Raw genomic sequence first — 22,233 nt, 5'->3', positions numbered from 1 at the left:
CCCTTTTTTGTCCAACTGTCATGTTGTTATACCAAACCAGCAGAATGCTGGCATGCAGGCTAGATGATATTTAACACTAATAGCTAATGTTTGTGTCCCGAATGGCACCATATATAGTGCACTACTTTTGACCAGGGCCCATAGTTGATGCACATTTTTGGGGGAATTTCTCTGGGCTGTTCGCCTATAACCAGAGAATGTTCAGTACTGTTGTTCTAAACAGAAGTAATGGTCACAGGCTAAATGAGACAATAGGACTAACCTGAGTCACTACCATTTGCCATACTGTAGCACTCTGAGTGTTTGTTCCTGTCCCCCAGTCTCACCATTCACTGTGTTGTTCCAATACACAGTTGGTAGAACAGGAAATGATACAGAGGCAGTCAGGCAAGTTGAAACCTGTGTGCGCACACAGGGCAGTGGTAGACTACTAGGATTTATAACTGACACCACAGGACCTCTGAACATAGGACTCTTGGACAAGTTAACTAATTTGATGGAAACTAGATGGTGAAATAGAGATTTACCAGGTTTAATATGATGGGTATTAATGCAAATGGAAGTTATTAAACTCCCTCTGACATTTGGGAGCCGCTGAACATTCAGAGAGAAGAGGACAAAGTTGGTACCAGCCTTGCATCTCCAGGTAGGCACATTTATTGTATCGTCAAGCCTTGAATTACATTGGTTTTATTGTGAAAGTTTGGTGTGATGTTAGTGTGCATTATTGTGACATGGGATTCCCTTTGAATGACACTTTGGCTATTCCGCTGTAAGTGGGGATTAAATCATAATGTGTTTAACTTGTTCTGCATAACATCTCTGACTCATTATAATGTCGAGTTGGTTTTTACCCGTGGCTTTATCAAGACCAAAACTTTATTTCAACACCATATCAATCAAGTTACTCGAACTCAAAGAAGATATTTAAAATGTATTTTCACCAGGACATTAGATCCCAGTACAATATCCAATGTCAACAAAATACAATGGTTATGATGACAGATCAGATGGCTCACTCACTTTGAATGGGTAAGAATGGAGAGGGAATCAACTTGGACCAATTTGACTTCTGACTAGTAATTGGTCCTGGTTGTCAATGCTTTCACAATACTAAAATTAGAGGGAGGAACTGAGTCCTGTGTTTTCTGCAGTTCTCCATTGGCCTCTGGAGGCCTTATATGGGAAACTGAGATTGCAGATCGACTATGGGGTGATCTGAGAATCGTCACTCCAGGGTGGTGCAGGGCTACAGGCTTCCTGTTCTGTGGGCTCTGTGTGTGTGTGTGTGTTTGTGCCCGTGTTGTGTGTCTTTACTGCTCTAAATTTGGGGTTAGGGCGTTCTGCACTGCAATGACTGTCAGCAACTTCCTGTAGCAGTATTTTCATGCACAGTGATGGGAACCAACATTTAATGGTGTCTGCCTGCCCATTTTCAAGTTAAAATCATGGAACAAAAACGGCCATAGACCCATAACAATACCTGTCAGTCTGCATTCTTTATGATAATAATCTGTAAGGCAGATGTGCATCATGTTGCTAGAGGACAAAGATGGACTTTAGTAACTGAGTACTTCCACAACAGAGATCCTATTAATTAGTTCTAATATGTAATTCTGTGAATCCCACAATGTTGAGGTTTTCCAACGCCTATTACTGTATGGCCAGTGTAGCAAAGTCCTGTCTCAGTTTACTGGATCTGAATTTACGTCTTTAATGCAAATAAAGTGTATGTCCCAAATGCCACTCTACCTATGGACCCTGGTAAAAAAGTAGAGTGCCATTTGAGATGCACAAAGTCAGATACAGCAGTTTTAAATGTACCCTTTCGACTGTTTCCAGCTCCCAAGATGACCTCTTCTGAAATGTGACTGTCTGCATCTCAATACAGAGGCCCCAGCCAGGGGAGCGGCTGACTGTATAGGCCCTACCTACAGTAACATGGAGATGGTGCAGGTGGAGTTTGAGTATGAGTACACAGCCAGGGACGGGGCTCTGGTCTCCATCAAGCCCAAAGACATGTAATTGAATTGAAAATATTTATTGTCCATAAAATATTTCACAAAATGGAAATTAGTCATCAGCTCATGGTAAAATGAGTACAATTACAAACAAACAGATTGGACAACATGATATAGATTATAGACGTACTGTGTGTTTTGCACAGCCCCCAAACATATTGTTTACGTTGCCTTTTTGGGCCTGTAATGTTCACAGGTACATCCTGGTCTCCAGGACCAACGAGCACTGGTGGCACGTCCAGAAGGACCAGAGCACCAAGCCCTTCTACATCCCTGCAAAGTATGTGAGGGAGCTCTCTGTGGAGACCCAGGGCCAACTGGACCTCACCGATCCTGGGATTCAGAGTCACACATCCCCGCAGGCAACGACTGACAGAGAGCCAACGAAGATGTCTAACAAAGGTCAAAGGCCAGGCACTGTGATCAGGGTCCACGTGTCCACGGATCACTCTGCGAGATCACTTTCCACGCACAGGAAGTCCACGTTCAGGGTCTCACAAGACATCAATGATATCGAGCGGTATGAGCACGTGAAGACAATGGTGGGACTGCAGACCTCCAACAACGAGACTAGAGAGAGCCCGCCATGTGATGAAGAAGTGATGAAGAAGCATAGTTTAGTTCCAGGTGTCTCATTCAACTCAGCCTCAGACACTCCAGGTTTTGGCAATTTGCTGCAGCACCCTTCCCTAAAGCTCCTTGTCCCACCCGAGCCCACAAGTGTACTTCCTCAGTTGCAGTCAGGCCATTCTCCGTTTATCAAGGATCCAGTTGAACAGCAGAACTCCGACGGCTGGATGATGAAAACACTGGCAGGGGATCCTAGTGGGCAATCTCATTTATATCAGGACCCTGATATCTATGAGACTATATCAGATATACCACTCTCAGAGATGACAGACATAGTGGGAACAGAACCGGCTGGATCTCTGGGTGCAACGAAAACACCAGCAGAACAGCAAAGCCTTGATCAAACTTGTGGTCCGATTGATGTTACAGCCCCTTCTCTTTCAGATCAGGTAAGATTGAGAGTCAGTGATTGATTTTCCTACATTCATTTCACATTTCCACAAACTTCAAAGTGTTTCCTTTCAAATGGTATCAAAAAAATGCATATCCTTGTGAAAATCTGAAAAAAGTGTCAGATCCTTAAGAGGTTGTTAAGTAATGATATACTGTTGTTTCTCTTTGCTTATTTAAGCTGTTCTTGCCATAATATGGACTTGGTCATTTACCAAATAGGGCTATCTTCTGTATACCAACCCTACCTTGTCACAACACAACCGATTGGCTCAAATGCATTAAGAAGGAAAGAAATTCCACAAATTAACTTTTCACAAGGCACACCTGTTTATTGAAATGCGTTCTAGGTGACTACCTCATGAAGCCGGTTGAGAGAATGCCAAGAGTGTGCAAAGCTATCGAGGCAAAGTGTGGCTACTTTGAAGAATCTCAAGATAAAGATATATTTTGATTTGTGTAACACTTTTTTGGTTACTACATGATTCCATATGTGTTATTTCATAGTTTTGATGTCTAAACTATTATTCTACACTGTAGAAAATAGTCAAAAATAAAGACCCTTGAATGAGTAGGTATGTCCAAACCTTTGACTGGCACTGTACATAGTAGATAATAAACAGCCAGTAGCAGCAGTGTAAAAAGGGGGTCAATGTAAATAGTCCACGTAGCCATTTGATTAACTGTTCAGCAGTCGTATGGCTTGAGGGTAGAAGCTGTTAAGGAGCCTTTCGAACATAGATTGGGCTCTCTGGTAGCTCTTGCCATGTGGTAGCAGAGAGAACAGTCTATGACTTGGGTGGCTGGAGTCTTTGACCATTTTTAGGGCCTTCCTCTGACACCGTCTGGTATAGAGCTCCTGGATGGCAGGAAGCTTGTCCCAAGTGATGTACTGGGCCGTACGCACTACCCTCTGTAGCGCCCTGCGGTCAGATGCCGAGCAGTTTCCAGGTGATGATGTAACCAGTACAGCTGTAGAAGTTTTTGAGGATCTGAGGACCCATGCCAAAGCTTTAAAGTCTCCTAAGGGGAAATAGCCTTTGTCGTGCCCTCTTCACGACTGTCTTGGTGTGTTTGGATCATGATAGTTGGTTGGTGATGTGGACACCAAGGAACTTGAAGCTCTCAACACACTCCATTACAGCCCCCGTCGATGGGATCTGAATACAGATATGAATCGGTTGGTCACAGATTCTTTAAAAAAAGGTTGGGCTGTGGATCAGAAAACCAGTCAGTGTCTGATGTGACCACCATTTACCTCGTGCAGCGACACATCTCCTTCTCATAAAGTTTCAGGCTGTTGATTGTGGCCTATGGAATGTTGTCCTACTCGTCTTCAATGGCTGTGCGGAGTTTCTGGCTATTGGTGGGACCTGGAATACGCTGTCGTACACATCGATCCAGAGCATCCCAAACGTGCTTAATGAGTGACGTGTCTGAGTATGCAGGCCATGGAAGAATTTGAATATTTTCATCTTCCAGAAATTGTGTACAGATCCTTGCGACATGGCCATGCATTATCATGATGGAGGTGGATGAATGACACGACAATGGGCCTCTGGATCTTGTCACTGTATCTCTGCACAGTCAAATTGACATTGATAAAATGCAATTGTGTTTGTTGTCTGTAGCTTATGCCTGCCCATATCATAATCTCACTGCCACCATGGGGCACTCTGTTCACAACATTGACAGAAAACCGCTCGCCCACACAAAGCCATACATTTGGTTTGCGTTTGTGAGGCCGGTTGGACGTACTGCCAATTTCTGTAAAATGACAGCTTGTGGTAGAGACATAAACATTAAAGATGGGAACATCTCTGGTGGACAGTCTTGCGGTCAACATGCCAATTGCACACTCCCTCACAACTTGAGACATGTGGCGTTGTGTGACAAAACTGCACATTTTAGTGGCCTTTTACTGCCCCCAGCACAAGGTGAACCTGTGTAATGATCATGCTGTTTAATCAGTTTCTTGATATGCCACACCTGTCAGGTGGATGGATTATCTTGGCAGAAGAGAAATCCTCAATAACAGGGATGTAAACAAATTTGTGCAAAACATTTGAGAAATAAGCTTTTTGTGCGTAGGGAACATTTTTGGAAAATTGTATTTCAGCTCATGAAACATGGGCCCAACACTTTACATGTTGTGTTTAGATATTTGTTCAGTGTACATGCAGTACAGAAAACTGGAAAGTCAGTAAACATTTCCACCTAATCAAAGTCTCTGGGGCCTACTGTCTAACTGTTTATTGGGCTTGCATCTGTCCTATGTCCCATTGTTCAGCAGCCCAATGGCTGATGGAGTGAAACATGCCTTGCTCCTATTCTTACTAAGCATTGGGACCCTTAATCTCCTTCTGGGGGGCAGCAGTTCAAAACATAGGGCAAGATTGTGTGTGGGGTCCTCTATGATATGCGTTTGGCCTTGTCCGTTTCCTGTTTATCATAGAGGCCCTGAAGCCCCCTGCACTGCAGCTCACAGAGCTTGGACCCCAAATTCGCAGTCCGCCTAATGATACCCTTATTATAAACTGACAGGCCACCGTACCAGGCCAGGAAACAGAAAGTTAGCACACACTCTCTATATGGCAGGTGTAATAGTTGGAGAGTATCCAGGTGTTAACATTCGGTTGTCTCAGTCTGCGCAGGAGGTACAGTCGTTGTTGGTATTTTTATTGATATGCTTAGTGTTGGCATTAAAAGAGTATGTGCTGTCCATGATGGTTCCCATGTACTTAACTCCCCACACTCGCTTCACCACCCAGGACTAGGTGGCTCACTGGGTCTGCCTCTGGAAATCAATGAGCAGTTATTTTGTTTGTTGATGTTGAGTGTGAGGTAGTTTTGCACCAGTCATGAACCCTTCATTGTAGTTACCCTGTTGTATTTATTTTAAGAAAAGGACTGGTCTGATTCGTTCCATGATTCATAGAGGAATTATTACTGTACTCAATGTTTGTTTCCCAAATGGCACCTGGTCAAAAGTAGTGCCCTATATAGAGGAATAGGGTGCAAATTGGGAATCAAACAATGAATCACAGTCACAGATGAGAACTAGGTGTATTGCTTGTGTCAGATTTCCCAAAATTTGATTGTGGTCAACAGGACTCAGCTAATGAATCACAAACTATCACATTCAGAGAAATACTGTATTACCTTCTGGGATCCATCCATAAACATGAGTCAAAAGATGTTTTCAGTAAGTGAGGCTTGTGATCTGCATTAAAGATGCATGGTGATATTGTTGTTAACAGAATGCAATGTGTTTGGTTGAAAGTTGTGCTGTTAACTTGGTTTTTATCCATAAGAAATGTATCCATAAAACATGCATGAGATGATAAAATCCCTGCTAATGTATGGAAAGATTCCCAACATAGCATGGTATATCTTGGCTGTAGTAGACTCAATTTATTATTCTATGCCAGCTCATCTACATATGAATACACACACACACTCTTTTGTGTGCCAGTCCAACGGGGTAAGGGGGTGCCCCTAGAATGCAACTGTAGTGTCCAGACCAGCTGATTCAAGTGTTGGTGCAACTGTCTGGAATACGTTAAGCGGGACCACATCACTGTTAGGTGCGTATGGACCTGTACAATTTGATTGGAACAATTATAAGTATCTGTCCGATTTCACAAAAGTGGAATCGTCTTTCTATCTCTTATTACATTTTCTTTTTATTACCGTGAATGTGGGTCGGGTTTAGGGGAGAGTTGTTGGGGCAACCACAGAACAGGTTAGAAACGATTCGAATCGATAGGCTACATACATACTGTAACCAGAAAGGAAAGAGTTAATCCGAAATGTAGGCTACCAACAACCACTTCCAAACTGCTGGTTGTAGTTGCTTCCAGTTGCTGCATGTTGCCAGAGCACCAAGAGAATTATCCAACCCCCCCAAAAATATGGAAATTTAGCGAATGCAAATTACATTGAATAAAGTTGGTTGGCTTGACAGGCGCAACATCGTTTTTCGGAGAAACCTTGAACTTTCCACGAGTCCGATGTCATCTTTGGTTCACCTGTTCCGAGGTAAAGTGACGTAGGCCGCTTCTAGTATCGGGATGTACAGTCAAGCATGGAACTATTTGTATACATCTGGGTGTAGCCTACAAATTGGCTACATTTTATCTGCTCCGCTCACGATTTTAAAGTTATTACATTGTTGCAATGTGAAAACATTATGATTGCTGACTAAACTAGTATAGTAGGCCTAAATTGCTATAATAGAACTTGATCTAGTTTGCAAACTGAAACGTGTAAATGTAGAAAGACTATTTAAAAAGCTTAGATAAAGCCACCACAGATACTGGTTTATTTTCTAAAATCGGTTTTACCATAGTAAACTATCCCCAATTTACAGAAGGGCAGAGAGCTGGTTTGTGGCTTTCAACAATAATCCCCAGTGGAATGAATGACACCCTCACTTCCCCTGTCTGTCGGGACAATGGGGGAAGCATCCCAAATGGCACTCTACACCCTGTGTAGAGCACTATTTTTGACCAGGACCCATAGAGCTCAGCAATGAAATGTATAGGGAATATGGTGCCATTTAGGACTCAGAAGGTTGCAACTCATGTGGACGTGCCAGGACCCCTCAAGTGGAGCCCCACTTCCCCAAATGGAGGTCCGTCTCCATGGTAATGTGTGGGGTTTTAGAGTTTAACTCAGAAGAAGCAGCTAGCTAGGGCTTAGGTTATGTGGCATTGACAACCATGCCATGCAGTGTGTGAATAGGCTATGCACAATGTGCACACTGGCAATCAAACTCACATTTAGGTAATTGTCAAGTCTTTACTCATTCTATCAGTACATGACATGTACTGTAGGCTAGTTCCATTGCTTCCTGAATTGAAGCGCTCTAGGTAAATATAATGAACCAAAATATAAATGCAACATGCAACAAATTCACATTTTACTGAGTTACAGTTCATATAAGGAAATCAGTTAATTGAAATAAATTCATTAAACCCTAATCAATGGATTTAACATGACTGCGAATACAGATATGCTTCTGTTGGTCAAATCAAATCACATTTATTTATAAAGCCCTTTTTACATAAGCAGATGTCACAAAGTGCTTATACAGAAACCCAGCCTAAAACCCCAAATGCAGATGGAGAAGCATGGTGGCTAAGAAAAGCTCCCTAGAAAGGCAGGGACCTAGGAAAACACCTAGAGAGGAACCAGGCTATGAAGGGTTGCCAGTCCTTTTCTGGCTGTGCCCGATGGAGATTATAAGAGAACATGGCCATTAAGGCCAGATTGTTCTTCAAGGTGTTCAAATGTTCATAGATGACCAGCAGTATCACAGACACATTTGAGAAATACAAAAAAAAGGTAGGGGCGTGGATCATTAAACCAATCTGTATCTGGTGTGATCACCATTTGCCTCATGCAGTGTGAAACGTCTCCTTTGCATAGAGTTGATCAGGCTGTTGATTATGGAGTGTTGTCCCACTCTTCTTCAATGGCTGTGTGAAGTTACTGGATATTGGCAGGAACTGGAACATGCTGTCATTCATGTTGATCCAGAGCATTCCAAACATGCTCAATGGGTGACATGTTTGGTGAGTATGCAGGCCATGGAAGAACTGGGACATTTTCATCTCCCAGGAATTGTGTACAGATCCTTGCGACATGAGGCTGTGCATTATCATGCTGAAACATGAGGCACGACAATGGATCTCGTCACGGTATCTCTGTGCATTCAAATTGCCAGCGATAAAAAGCAATTGTGTTCGTTGTCCGTAGCTTATGCCTGCCCATACCTTAACCCCACCGCCACTATGGAATACTCTGTTCACAAGTTAACATCAGCAAACTGCTCACCCACATGACGCCATACACTTGGTATGTAGTTGTGAGGCCGGTTGGACGTACTGCCAAGTTCTCTAAAATGACGTTGGAGGCGGCTTATGGTAGAGAAATTAACATTCAATTATCTGGCAAAAGCTCTGATGGACATTCCTGCAGTCAGTGTGCCAATTGCACGCTCCCTCAAATCTTGAGGAATCTGTGGCATTGTGTTGTGTGATAAAACTGCACATTTTAGTGGGCTTTTATTGTCCCCAGCACCTGGTACAATGATCATGCTGTTTAATCAGCTTATTGATATGCCACACCTGTTAGTTGGATGGGTTATCTTGGCAAATAAGAAATGCTAACTAACAGGAATGTAAACAAATTTGTGCAAAACATTTGAGAGAAATTTTCTTTTCGTGCTTCTGGAACATTTCAGGGATCTTTTATTTGAAGCTCATGAAACCAACACTACATGTTGCACATATTTGTTTTCAGTGTACATACCTTTGGTTCATCCGATATGGTTAGTTGGCTAAACTGTTCTGGATGAGTGGCAATGAATGGTCCTGTGGCACCCCTGCTATGCAGCAACAAGGGTAGTGTTACAAATGGCCTATACCCTATTCCCTATTTGGTGCATTACTTTTGACCAGGGCCCATAGGGCTATGGTCAAAATTAGTGCACTATATAGGGAATATAAGGTTCCATTTGGGACAGAACCTAGGGCTGTTCTGCCCCTTATTGGCATGGGGATCCATCCACTGTTGATTAAGGGATATGTTAGTGCAATCTAAAAATCGTTATGTGTAAAAAAAAAATATATATATATATATATATATATATATATTTGTAGAATTTAAATTGTAGGACAGTGGCTGGTACAGGATGATGCTAAGGAATAGAGGCTTTAATCAAACAGACTGTACAGAGAGAACCTCCAACCTGTATTCTCTGTGTTCTAGAGCCGCAAAGGCTCCTGAGTGGCGCAGCGGTCTAAGGCACTGCATCTCAGTGCTAGATGCATCACTACAGACCCTGGTTTTATCCCAGGCTGTATTTGGCCCAGCATCGTCCGGGTAAGGGGAGTGTTTGGCCGGGCTTGGCCATCATTGTAAAATAAGAATTTGTTCTTAACTGACTTGCTTAGTTAAGTTTTTTTTTAATGAAATAAAATGTGCCATGTGCAACAGATTTCTGAAATAAGCAGCATTTTGGGTGCAACTGGATAGCAGTGCTGTAGGTTTTACAGGAGTAAGTGACAAGGTGTATTAAGGCTCGCACACATCGCACCGAAAGTGGATCTAGCGTTCTTCTGCTGATCTTGATCTTTCAGCACGCTGTGTTTTAGGGACTACCCGCTGTAGACGTCAGACTCGGTGCGCCCTTGGTTCGCAAATTACGCTCAGAGGTGCTAAGTACTCTCGGCCAGCAAACGCTGTTGGTGTGTCTGAGCCCTTAGTGTCTTACTTGCATCATCTTACATGTCTTGTAACTGTAGCCTTCACTTACACTGTACCATAGGTCTTTGATCAAAGTAGTACACGATGTAGGGAATAGGGTGCCTTTTGGGATGCAATCTTTATTATAATGTTTAGAGCTAAGCAGAAGCCACATGAATGTTAAAATAACCGCTGTCAGTCATAATGAAATTTACTGTCAAGACGAATGCATGCATTTGATCAGAGACTTTTGGTGGGAAAACCCTTCCCTGAAAGTTTTGATTGAATATTGACCACTGTTGGTCTATAGCCTTGATCATCCAAACTAGACATGTCGATGTCGGTCCAATGTTTTCATGTGTCAACAGGACCAATGTCCCAAAGATCTTTTAAAGGAGACGCCAAAATATATTTTTGACTCAACATACAGTATCTCAACCCCTCTGTGGTTTTGGCAGGGTGTGCTGTCCATTCAGCTGTCTGTGTGTGTGCACCTTTGTGTGTGCATGTCCATTCTCCCGTGCTGTGATTGGGACAAGGATTGGGACTTTGAGAGGCACTGGGGGAGCCTGAACAGACAGCCTCTTGAGTCTGAACAGATCACAATGTAACCTAGAGACAGACTGTACAGCAGCTGTTGTAAGTTGCTCTGTTCTGCAGACCAAAGTCACATGCCAGGCAACCCTCTGTTCCTGCTCTCTGACAACATAGAACACCAGGTAGCGTGTTGTTCAGGGGAAGGACATACAGGTGAGTCCATTGTCTGATTGTTCCCCTCCTCAGCAGCAACACTGGCCAAATGGCACCCCATTCCCTATATGGTGCACTTTACTTACTACTGTACACAGCTATAATTCAAGGACAACCACTTCAATTGAATCAGAAAACATCTCACTCACAGACAGTCCCAAATGGCACCCTAGGGCTCTGGTCAAAAGTAGTGCACTTTAAAGGAAATAGGGTGCCATTTGGGACTGTCTGTGAGTGAGATGTTTTCTGATTCAATTGAAGTGGTTGTCCTTGAATTATAGCTGTGCTGCTCAGGGATATTATGTTTTATTGTGGTCATTAGGCCTTGGTAGTGGTGAGTGCTTAGTCTTGGTTTATTGGTACTAGTGTGTGAACCAGAGCAACAGTTCTAGCACTACCAGAGCCCATAGGGTCAAAAACAGTGCACTACAAAGCGAATAGGAGGTCATCTGGGACATATCCTAGGCATGGCTTCTAAACTGAAATCATGTGGAGGTTATTTGAGAGTAAGGATGGGTGAATAGATTTAGATGAATCCAACATTTAGGCTAACACGCAATGTTATGATCCCGAGGCTGTCATGATGGTTGGACTATCGAGTGGAGTGGTCTATCCTAGTTAAATACAAATTAACTCAATTGACATGAAAGTGAATGTAGGAATGCATTGCTTATATGATCCAATTAATCAGCAATTCCTTAACTATTGTTGTAAACAAACTATTCTTGTGAAAAAGAATAGTAATAGTGTTATCTTCATGTTCATGCATCACTAGATGTATTGCTTTGGTAAACACACACACACCACTTGAGTGGGAGGTGGAAAGTCATTAATTTTTCTCTGTACTTGTGTAGTATCTCCTCTAGCAGCTCCCATTGACTGCTCCTCAGCTGTAATGAGACAATTCAATGACTGCATTTACACAGGCAACCCAATTCTGATGTTTTTTTTCTCACTAATTGGTCTTTTGACCAATCAGATCAGTGCTGAAAAAGTTCTGATGTGAAAGACCTGATGTGACTCGTCAAAAGAACAATTCGTGAATAAAATATCAGAATGGGGCTGCCCGTCTACACGCAGCCAATGTCTCAAGTATCTTGTCTCCTTGGTCAAGTAATCATGTTAGACCCGGAATGTCTTTCATGTCGTCTTGATGCATGTTTTTTTATATTTTTTACATTTCTTTTGACATATTCTATATTCGTAATGATAGGGTTAACTGTTTGGGACTTGAATATCAAAGCTCCTGAGATCTGCTTACCTGAAGTAAATATGTATTTTAGCTAAGTAGCTTTACTGTGTGCAGTACTGCAGGCATTCTTGGGCAGCAGTTGTTACCACGTATCTTTGACTTGGGCTCTTCTAATGTTACCACAGTATATTCATCCATTACCATATCGTCTCTCTTTTGTATTCATCTCTATGTACCATCTATGTTCTAGAGATCTGTTTTCCTGCAGATCCTACTGGAGCTGGTTTTCTGCATCGGGGCAGTCAGAAGAGCGTCAGTCAGCCTGGCCTGAGGAGATGGGTAGGGAAGTGATAAGGTTGGTGTGCTGTATGTAGATTGTAGAAGGTAGAACTAGAATTTCACACAGCATTCTCTGGGGTAATCCAGGATTCTGGGCCATGAGGAGTGATGTAACGGGGGAGGAGTCAGATTCATTCAATAGGCCGACTGTTTTTGTGGTGTGATTAGGGCCCCAATTTGCTTCCCTATTGTTTGATTGGATGATTGGTAAATCGGTTAAGTAATCAGGCAGATTGCTGATTCATAGCATTGCTCAAAGCTACAGTATGAGAGAAATTATAGGTTTTTCTCCTTTATGGCAATTAAAGACCATGCAAAATATTGCAATCGTCTCCTAGTTCAACAACATAACAATGTTTCCTCTTCCGCAGTGCTTCACTTTCACTCTTTTGGTTGGCATTTCAATTTTAAACACTCACAAAACAGATCTTTGACAAACTTTTTAAAAAATCAGGAATTAAATTACTTACATTTGAATGGGCCGTATCCCCTGTTAAGTTATCTGTCTGCATCAATGAAGTGTGTTGTCCACTCAGGTCCTTGTTTGTGAGTCTGAAATACAGGCCTCCTCTGTGCTTATGTAATAGCATAAACATAGTGTGAGGCTGCTGGCCCGGGCACATTTGAATAGCAAAACACCTTGTGCCCAGGTACCAAATATAGAGGTGAAATATTTGGGATGTTCCAGGAACTGTATTCGCAAGGGTGCCAGTCGGTTTCTGCTGTCTTGCCAACTGGTTGACACGGCATCTCTGATGTTTACTGCAGATAATATTCCTGCTTGGTGAATCCAAGCCAATGGATGTAAAAATGAACTATTCAAACGTCAACTGCAACCGCCAGCCTGAATCTGAAAAACACTACAGTCATTGATGGAGATGTAGCGCTACTATTGTACACCAACCCCAATATTGGTTGGTGTGTTGTGATACTGTTGGTTGGGGTATTATCATTATGCTACTGGTTGGGGTATTATCATTATACTATTGGTTGGGGTGTTATGATACAGTGCCTTCGGAAAGTATTCAGACCCCTTGACTTTTTCACATTTTGTTAGGTTACTGCCTTGTTCAGAAATGTATTACATTATTTTTTTTCCTCATCAATCTACACACAATAAATACCCCATAGTGACAAAGCAAAAACAGGTTTTTAGACATGTTTGATAGTTTATTAAAAATAAAAACTGAAATATTACATTTACATACAGTTGAAGTTTACATACACCTTAGCCAAATACATTTAAATTCAGTTTTTCACAATTCCTGACATTTAATCCTAGTAAAACTTCCCGGTTTTAGGTCAGTTAGGATCACCACGTTATTTTAAGAATGTGAAATGTCAGAATAATAATAGAGAGAATTATATATTTCAACTTTCATTTCTTTCATCACATTCCCAGTGGGTCAGAAGTTTACGTACACTCAATTAGTATTTGGTAGCATTGCCTTAAAATTGTTTAACTTCGGTGAAACGTTTTGGGTAGCCTTCCACAAGCTTCCCACAATAAGTTGTTTGAATTTTGGCCCATTCCTCCTGACAGGGCTGGTGGAACGGAGTCAGGTTTGTAGGCCTCCTTGCTTGCACACGCTTTTTCAGTTCTGCCCACAAATCTTCTATAGGATTGAGGTCAGGGCTTTGTGATGGCCACTCCAATACCTTGACTTTGTTGTCATTAAGCCATTTTGCCACAACTTTGGAAGTATGCTTGGGGTCAATGTCCATTTGGAAGACCCATTTGCAAGCTAGCTTTAACTTCCTGACTGATGTCTTGAGATGTTGCGTCAATATACCCACATAATTTTCTATCCCCATGATGCTATCTATTTTGTGAAGTGCACCAGTCCCTCCTGCAGCAAAGCACCCCCACAACATGATGCTGCCTCACCCGTGCTTCACTGTTGGGATGGTGTTCTTCGGCTTGCAAGCCTCCCCCTTTTTCCTCCAAACATAACGATGGTCATTATGGCCAAACAGTTCTATTTTTGTTTCATCAGACCAGAGGACATTTCTCCAAAAATTACGATCTTTATCCCCATGTGCAGTTGCAAACCGTAGTCTGGCTTTTTTATGACGGTTTTGGAGCAGTGGCTTCATCCTTGCTGAGCGGCCTTTGAGGTTATGTCGATATAGGACTTGTTTTACTGTGGATATAGATACTTTTGTACCTGTTTCCTCCAGCATCTTCACAAGGTCCTTTGCTGCTGTTCTGGGATTGATTTGCACTTTTCGCACCGAAGTACGTTCATTTCTAGGAGACAGAACACATCTCCTTCCTGAGCGGTATGACGGCTGCGTGGTCCCATGGTGTTTATACTTGCATACTATTGTTTGAACAGATGAATGTGGTACCTTCAGGCATTTGGACATTGCTCCCAAGGAAGAACCAGACTTGTCTACAATTTATTTTCTGAGGTCTTGGCTGATTTATTTTGATTTTCCCATGATGTCAAGCAAAGAGGCACTGAGTTTGAAGGTAGGCCTTGAAATACATCCACAGGTACACCTCCAATTGACTCAAATGTTGTCAATTAGCCTATCACAAGCTTCTAAAGCCATGACTTCATTTTATGGAATTTTCCAAGCTGTTTAAAAGGCAGTCAACTTAGTGTATGTAAACCTCTGACCCACTGAAATAATCTGTCTGTAAACAATTGTTGGGAAATGTACTTGTGGCATGCACAAAGTAGATGTCCTTATCGACTTGCCAAAACTATAGTTTTTTAACAAGACATTTGTGGAGTGGTTGAAAAATTAGTTTTAATGACTCCAACCTATGTGTATATAAACTTCTCATTTCAACTGTAAGTATTCATAGCCTTTACTCAGTACTTTGTTGAAGCACCCACCTTTGGCAGCGATTACAGTCTTGAGTCTTCTTGGGTATGATGCTGCAAGCTTGGCACACCTGTATCTGGGGAGTTTCTCCCATTCTTCTCTGCAGATCCTCTCAAGCTCTGTCAGGTTGGATGGGGAGCGTCGCAGCACAGCTATTTTCAGGTCTCAACAGAGATGTTCGATTGGGTTCAAGTCCGGGCTCTAGCTGGGCCACTCAAGGACATTCAGAGACCACTCCTGCGCTGTCTTGGCTGTGTGCTTAGGGTCATTGTCCTGTTGGAAAGTGAATCTTCGCCCCAGTCTGAGGTCCTGAGTGCTCTGGAGTAGGTTTTCATAAAGGACCTCTTTGTACTTTGTGCCATTCAACTTTGCCTCGATCCTGACTAGTCTCCCAGTGCCTGCTGCTGAAAAACATCCCCACAACGTGATGCTACCACCACTATGCTTCACCATAAGGATGGTGCCAGGTTTCCTCCAGATGTGACGCTTGGCATTCAGGCCAAAGAGTTCAATCTTGGTTTCTCATGGTGTGAGAGTCTTTAAGTGCCTCTTGGCAAACTCCAAGCGGCCTGTCATGTGCCTTTTACTGAGGAGTGGGTTCCGTCTGGCCACTCTACCATAAAGGCCTGATTTGCTGCAGAGATGGTTGTCCTTCTGGAAGGTTCTAGATCTCCACAGAGGAACTCTAGAGCACTTTCAGAGTGACCATTGTGTTTTTGGTCACCTCCCTGACCAAGGCCATTCTCACCCGATTGCTCAGTTTAGCCGGGCGGCCAGCTCTAGGAAGAGTCTTGGTGGTTCCCAACTTCTTTCATTTAAGAATGATGGAGGCCACTGTGTTCTTGGTCCTTCAGTGCTGCAGACATTTTTTGGTACATTTCCCCAGATCTGTGCCTTGACACAATCCTGTCTTTGAGTTCTACGGACAATTCCTTTGGCCTCATGGCTTGGTTTTTGCTCTGACATGCACTGTCAAATGTGGGACCTTTTATAGACAGGTGTGTGCCTTTCCAAATCATGTACAATCAATTGAATTTACCACAGTTGGACTCCAATCAAGTTGTAGAAACATCTCAAGGATGATCAATGGAAACAGGATGCACCATGAGCTCAATTTCGAGTCTCATAGCAAAGGGTCTGAATACTTATGTTTTATATTTTGAATACATTTGCACAAATTTCATTATGGGGTATTGTGTGTAATTTAAAAAAAATATTTAATCAATTTCAGAATAAGGCAGTAAAGTAACAATGTGGAAAAAGTCAAGGGGTCTGAATACTTTCTGAAGGCACTGTACTTATGGTTTTGTGTGTTATAATACTATTAGTTGATGAATTATGATGATACTATTGGTTGCAGTGGTATGATACGTATTATCATACTATTAGTTGTGTTAGTATGGATGTTATGGTACAACATTTCAGCCAAAGGCTTCAGACAGTCAGCAGTCTGATCTGTGAACAGTCTGATCCTCCCTGGAAGGAAGTGATGGTTGAGCAACTGTCCCTTCACTAAAGTTTCCTGTCTCAAGTCAAACACCCACCTACTCTGCAGTCTGAGCTTCAGCCACTCTGGGTTCCTCCTAGTTTTACAGCAACATTGTCCATTAAAATTTGTACATTTCTCTACACAGTGCACAATTGTACTTTTGTAAATTTACATACACCTTAGACAAATACATTTAAACTCAGTTTTTCACAATTCCTCAATGTAAATGTATCAAGCAATTCTTAAACATTTGTTGTCATTTGATTTGGAAACCAATAGTAGTAGTCCGATTCTTACTGTTAATGCTACTTTCAGGCTGATTACAGAACTTCTAATGTTAATGTAAAGACTACTTCACAAAGAGAAGGAGATATAACCCAAACCAGAGTTATAACAGTCAAACCATGACCTTTATGAGTACAGTGGACTAGCTAAACCCAGAGTTTTCTTTTCAGTTTCCTCTTAGTTCTGCCCTGGCTTCCTCACTAATTAATCTAATTCACCACTTGAGTAAAGGAATGCACTCTCCTAAAGCTTTGTTTCCATGCCGACATTTCCTTTTTCATCATTGGTAAGACAGAAAGGAAGTGGGTTCAAATGACCTGTCCTCTTTCTATCTGCCTCCTCCTCCTCTCTCTCTCTCTCTCGCTTGCTGTCTATCTCTCTCTCTGCCTCCCTCCATCTGAAACACCCCTCCCCTCCCCCTGTCATTGTAACAGAGTAGGCAGTTCTCCTTTCGGAGGCATCTCTGTCGTTGGTGTGTGTGCGCACACTGCATGGTGTGTGTGCCTGTCTGCCTGCCTCTGCTCCTGTCACTTCAGTCCTGTGGTAGCTAGTGTAGCTGTGTAGCTGTGCTCTGATCAGCTGTATTATATGGCTCTACTAATTAGGATTACATAAACATGGTGGATCTTTATGCAAAGCCCCGGCATGGGTATCAGACCCGGGGGGGCTTGGCTCTACCAATTGCAAACCAGGTAGGTCCAGAACAAACTATATAACGTATGTCTCTAAATGCAACAATGCAGCCTCACCAAAACTGTCAGTGCACTGCTTTTGATGGATCTATGGCTAATTTGGCTAGTTCTGAATGTAGATCAGAGTGTGTTGGGTTTGTTGTACAGTGTATATACAACATTGACAGTGTTTACGTCTACCTTGTTATCACTTTCTTGCTTCCTGTTGAGTCTACTTAGTCTCACCCTTCTGCGGATATATTGCTTCAGCTCAACTTTGTTTTCCTCTGTTGCCGTGTATGTCAACCCCAGAGAGCATGCTCAGTAACACAAGTAACGTCGCCTTCCGCATGGTTAGTGCATAGATCCATTAAGCACTCTTGACGTTAGAGTTTTGCCAGGTGTAAGTTGACAAATTTGCCAACACAAAACCATAGTTTCTCACATATGGGTATTACATTTACTGTGAGGTGCTTACTGTGTGTGTTGATGAAATGGGTAGATTTGAGGGTTTTGCCTGTTTATGTTTATTGGTGACACTGACATTTTGCCCACACAAAGACCGACTTTCTCACTTCTGGTTAGTGTGTGTTTACTGTGTGGTGTTTGCTCTGGGTAGATATATTTTCCAGTGGGCAGGGGAGGGGGCATTTCAGAATCAACACAGCGAGTGATCAATGATGCAACTCTCTAATTTCCTCTTGCTTGTCTGTATTTTGTTGATCTATTTTTGATTCGATTGCCTGGTCATGTGTATTGATAACCTTGTGTTGATAATGAGATCAATAATGATTCTAATGACAGGCCAAAAACCTCTAGATGGGACACCAAGTCTATATCTGATACAAAATGTATTATTATTAACCAGAGGAAAATAGTCAAATTTACTCATTTCTATCCATATCTGCCTTCTGACCTTTGACCCATATAAATAGGCTTCCGACCTGTCACCATTCATCAAACCAGTGGTAGGTTTTCATAGTCTAAAGGATCCTGGTGTGATAGTTCACACCAGAAGGAAGGAAGGGAGAGATCAACAGTCCCTCTCACAGTGCCATGATAATGACAACATATCCATCAGGGTTCCCGGAGGGACGTCCCAGGAATCATAAAGTCAGTCAGACACCTCCTCATTGGAATACAGCAGGTGAAACTTAGGCCACTGGAACAGATAAGAAAAGACTCCAGGTTAGACTCGGGCCTCTGAAAATGTAGGATCAGATCGTCTATTTTAGATGGGGGTCATTTCAACGGAAGTAGGTAGCCTAGTGGTTAAGAGTTTTGGGCCAGTAACTGAAAAGTTGCTGGTTCGAATATCCAAGCCAACTAGGTGAAAAATCTGTCTGTGCCCTTGAGCAAGGCACTTAACCCTAATTGCTCCTGTAATTCGCTCTGGATAAATGACCAAAATATAAATGAAAAACATTGATTTTAGCAGGAGTGAATGAGTGTGCCAATGTTTTCTGGAATGATGAACACAGACTTACTTTAGGCATTTACATCTCTCTCCTTCACTCTCATTTATTCAATACAATTAAAACTATTTATCTGAGGGGCAATTTCTTGGGGCAGTCTGCAACAACAATGACAACAAGACTAACATGTAGGCTAACTCAACTAACCTAACCATGTGTATTGGTCTTGACTAGGCCTATATTTACATACTGGTGATATATTTAGCCTCCTACTGTAAAATGGTTTCTATAACTGTGGGTTGCAGATAAGAGGAAGAATAAAATGTACTATAAACTTATATTCAGTCAACAGTTGAATTTGATTATATTCAGTGAAAGTGTGAGTCATAATTATTTTTTTTCAGTTCTGTAATGTGGAGAATTGAAAGTGCGCCTGCTGTAGTTGATTAGTAACCATTGTTGAACATTTGAATGAAACCTGAATATTGGCCTTCTATGTTTGTTTGTGGACAGTTGTTATTGTTCTGGAACATTACCACCACCCTTAGACGAAAGACAATGTCACACAGGAATGCCTGGGCGGACTGTGAAGTAGGCATAGAGTTTTAGTTTGTCAAGTGTTGCACCTCCACTTTTGGCAATGCAGAGTCTGTGTCTGTGGGTAACTGGGTAATAGTGGGTGTCTGTATATTTAGTCAAAAACGAGGCATTGGGTTGTGGTCTGGAGCTCCATGCTTTCTGTTTAGCTTTAGATTTGACTTTCTGAGCTGACTGCACCGGAAGAAAGACTGTTCTGTCACCCTCTTTCTGAGTGCTATAGGGGAAAGTGGCTTTTTTTTCTCTCCAGAAATATCACAGCTTCTTTTATCTACTCAGAACCAACTGACTGTCTATAGAGCTGTGAGACTAAAGTTGATGTTAGTTTTTTATTCATAGGTTTGTCTCTCTGCTGCATTAAGTATTCTGACAGCCTAGAATCAGTGTCACTTGACCTCAGCCTCGTCCCAGATCTGGTTGTGCTGTTTTTCCAACTCCTATGGTTATTGTCAACACATAAACAGATCTGGGACAAGGCTTGGCGTCACTCTGTAGTTCTAAACTTTTCCAGATGACCCCTGACCCATATTTCCTGCTCTTCCCATAGGTTGACAATGAGAGTGCCCAGAACGCTGTGTACGTCAATGTAACGGAGCTCCACAGAAACGTCTCTGAGTCCCCTCTCTCGGCCTCCTCCCCTCCCTGCTCTCCTCCTTACCTGGACTCTGAGGGATGGGAGGTGCACACTGACCAGGAGAGTGGACAGGAGTACTACTACCACCCTGAATCGGGGCAGACCACCTGGGACAACCCCCACATAGACCCTGAGGCTCCCGCTGAGGAGCCTGTGTGTTTGTCTCCCTCGCCCTCCTCTCAGTCCCCCACCTCCACCTCTGTCTCCCCCCCTGCATGGACCGCTGACTGGGAGCAGTGTTTGGATGTGACTAGCGGCCGCCAGTACTTCTACAACCCAGTATCGGGAGAGACGTCTTGGGAGCCCCCAGAGCCACAGTGCCCCTACCCCCCTCTGATGGAGCCGCTGAGTGGGCACAGCTCTCTGGAGGAAGGGCCGGTAAGGCCTGCTCCACTTAGACACTCACTTACTTCGTCTATTCTAGTTTCACCCATGGGAAGTCTACAAATAATACAACACTCATCTTTTTAATGAAGTTAAGCTCCTACAGTATATAGCAGACAGTTATTTTTTCATACATGTAGTTTTCCTCAAACTATTAGGCAATGCATTCGTTGACCTTATTGTGAACTTTTTGCGAACTGCATTCTTGTGTTTTCACAATTCTAAAGAGATGTGAAAGAATAAGCTAAAAGCTGTTTAAACTGCTTAGTTGAAATGAGGAACTTTGAAAAGCTGAAAGGAACCTCGGAGGAAGGTTATCCATTGTCCTGTTCTCGATCTGTTTTGAAGCAGCACAATGGGAACACTGAATGTAACATTCTCACAACGTGTGTGTGTATCTCTGTGTTGTCTGTCCTGTCTGTGGGTGTGTTTCTGTGTTCACATGCATGTGTGTGTGCATGATGTGTGTGTGTCCAGCCTCCCCTGCCTGAGGAGGACTACCCAGGTGAGGCTGACCTACCTGAATCCCTGGAAGAGGAGCCATTGGCTTTGTCCCCAGTGGACCCTCACTCCTTCCACAATGACTACAACCCCAGCCATGTGATCCAGGCAGTCATCCCCAGGGCCAGCCTGGACAGGAGCGCTCCAACTGGCTGGAACCTCAATGTAGACCCTGATGGAACATGGGTGTTCTCCAGCAAACACACACCTGAGCAGGTACACAGACCCTTTATTTAGACATTATTTATTCAGGTTAGTCTCATTGAGGTAAAAATATATTTTTCAAGAGAGACCTGTCCAGGAATGAAATCTAGGGGGAGACCATGCCACTCAGCTTGAAGGAATATTACCGGGCCACCGCTACAGTATATGCAGTACATTTTCTCCATGATGATGCAGTGCAATATGGATATTTATGTGTGTGGTGTGTGTGTGTGGTAACAGTGGATCAAATCATTGGACGACAGAGGACAGACGTACTACTACCTGAGAGACGGCTCAAGATCCCAGTGGAACCTGCCTGAGGTAGAGATCAAGATTAAACACCCATGGCAATTAATTCTACCATACAGATTTAGATAGGTAATCAATGCCTAATTTCTAACTTATGAATTACTTATTTTGGAGTTTCTTGTATAGAGTTTATCCTCTATCATTTGACCCCTCCAGGCCCCTGTAGCATCAGACCAGTCTAAGGTGGGAAATGGTGTTGCGCTGGACGGGGGGTCTCTATCTATGAAGAACTGGAGACACACCATGGGTCCAGCTCATTTCAGCTCAACCATGGAGGAAAGGGTTAGTGTTGCTAGTGCGAATACCCACACCTCCACACACACACACAAA

At 42.8% G+C, this 22,233-nt stretch overlaps 1 protein-coding gene across 5 annotated transcripts in view; it reads left to right on the top strand.

Annotated features, from left to right (window-relative positions):
* The first annotated feature begins 373 nt into the window (after positions 1-373).
* The window catches only part of LOC109870185 (rho GTPase-activating protein 27), a 30,621-nt gene continuing 8,761 nt past the window's right edge, over positions 374-22,233 (top strand). The window contains exons 1-7 of one of the 5 annotated variants that reach the window (XM_020460584.2): positions 374-646; positions 1,843-2,021; positions 2,218-3,040; positions 20,419-20,883; positions 21,367-21,606; positions 21,835-21,915; positions 22,060-22,185. In XM_020460584.2, the coding sequence (XP_020316173.1) occupies positions 1,942-2,021; positions 2,218-3,040; positions 20,419-20,883; positions 21,367-21,606; positions 21,835-21,915; positions 22,060-22,185 (1,815 nt within the window). In that variant the 5' untranslated portion in view covers positions 374-646; positions 1,843-1,941. Of the gene's footprint in view, positions 647-1,842; positions 2,022-2,217; positions 3,041-17,625; positions 17,881-20,418; positions 20,884-21,366; positions 21,607-21,834; positions 21,916-22,059; positions 22,186-22,233 lie in introns of those variants that run through there. The other 4 variants (XM_020460582.2, XM_031804992.1, XM_020460585.2 and 1 more) reach the window with 4 other exon arrangements.

The sequence above is a fragment of the Oncorhynchus kisutch genome, linkage group LG25 (assembly GCF_002021735.2).
Source record: "Oncorhynchus kisutch isolate 150728-3 linkage group LG25, Okis_V2, whole genome shotgun sequence".
In the NCBI taxonomy this organism is placed as follows: domain Eukaryota; kingdom Metazoa; phylum Chordata; class Actinopteri; order Salmoniformes; family Salmonidae; genus Oncorhynchus; species Oncorhynchus kisutch.
This window is presented reverse-complemented; position numbering and strand designations above follow the sequence as displayed.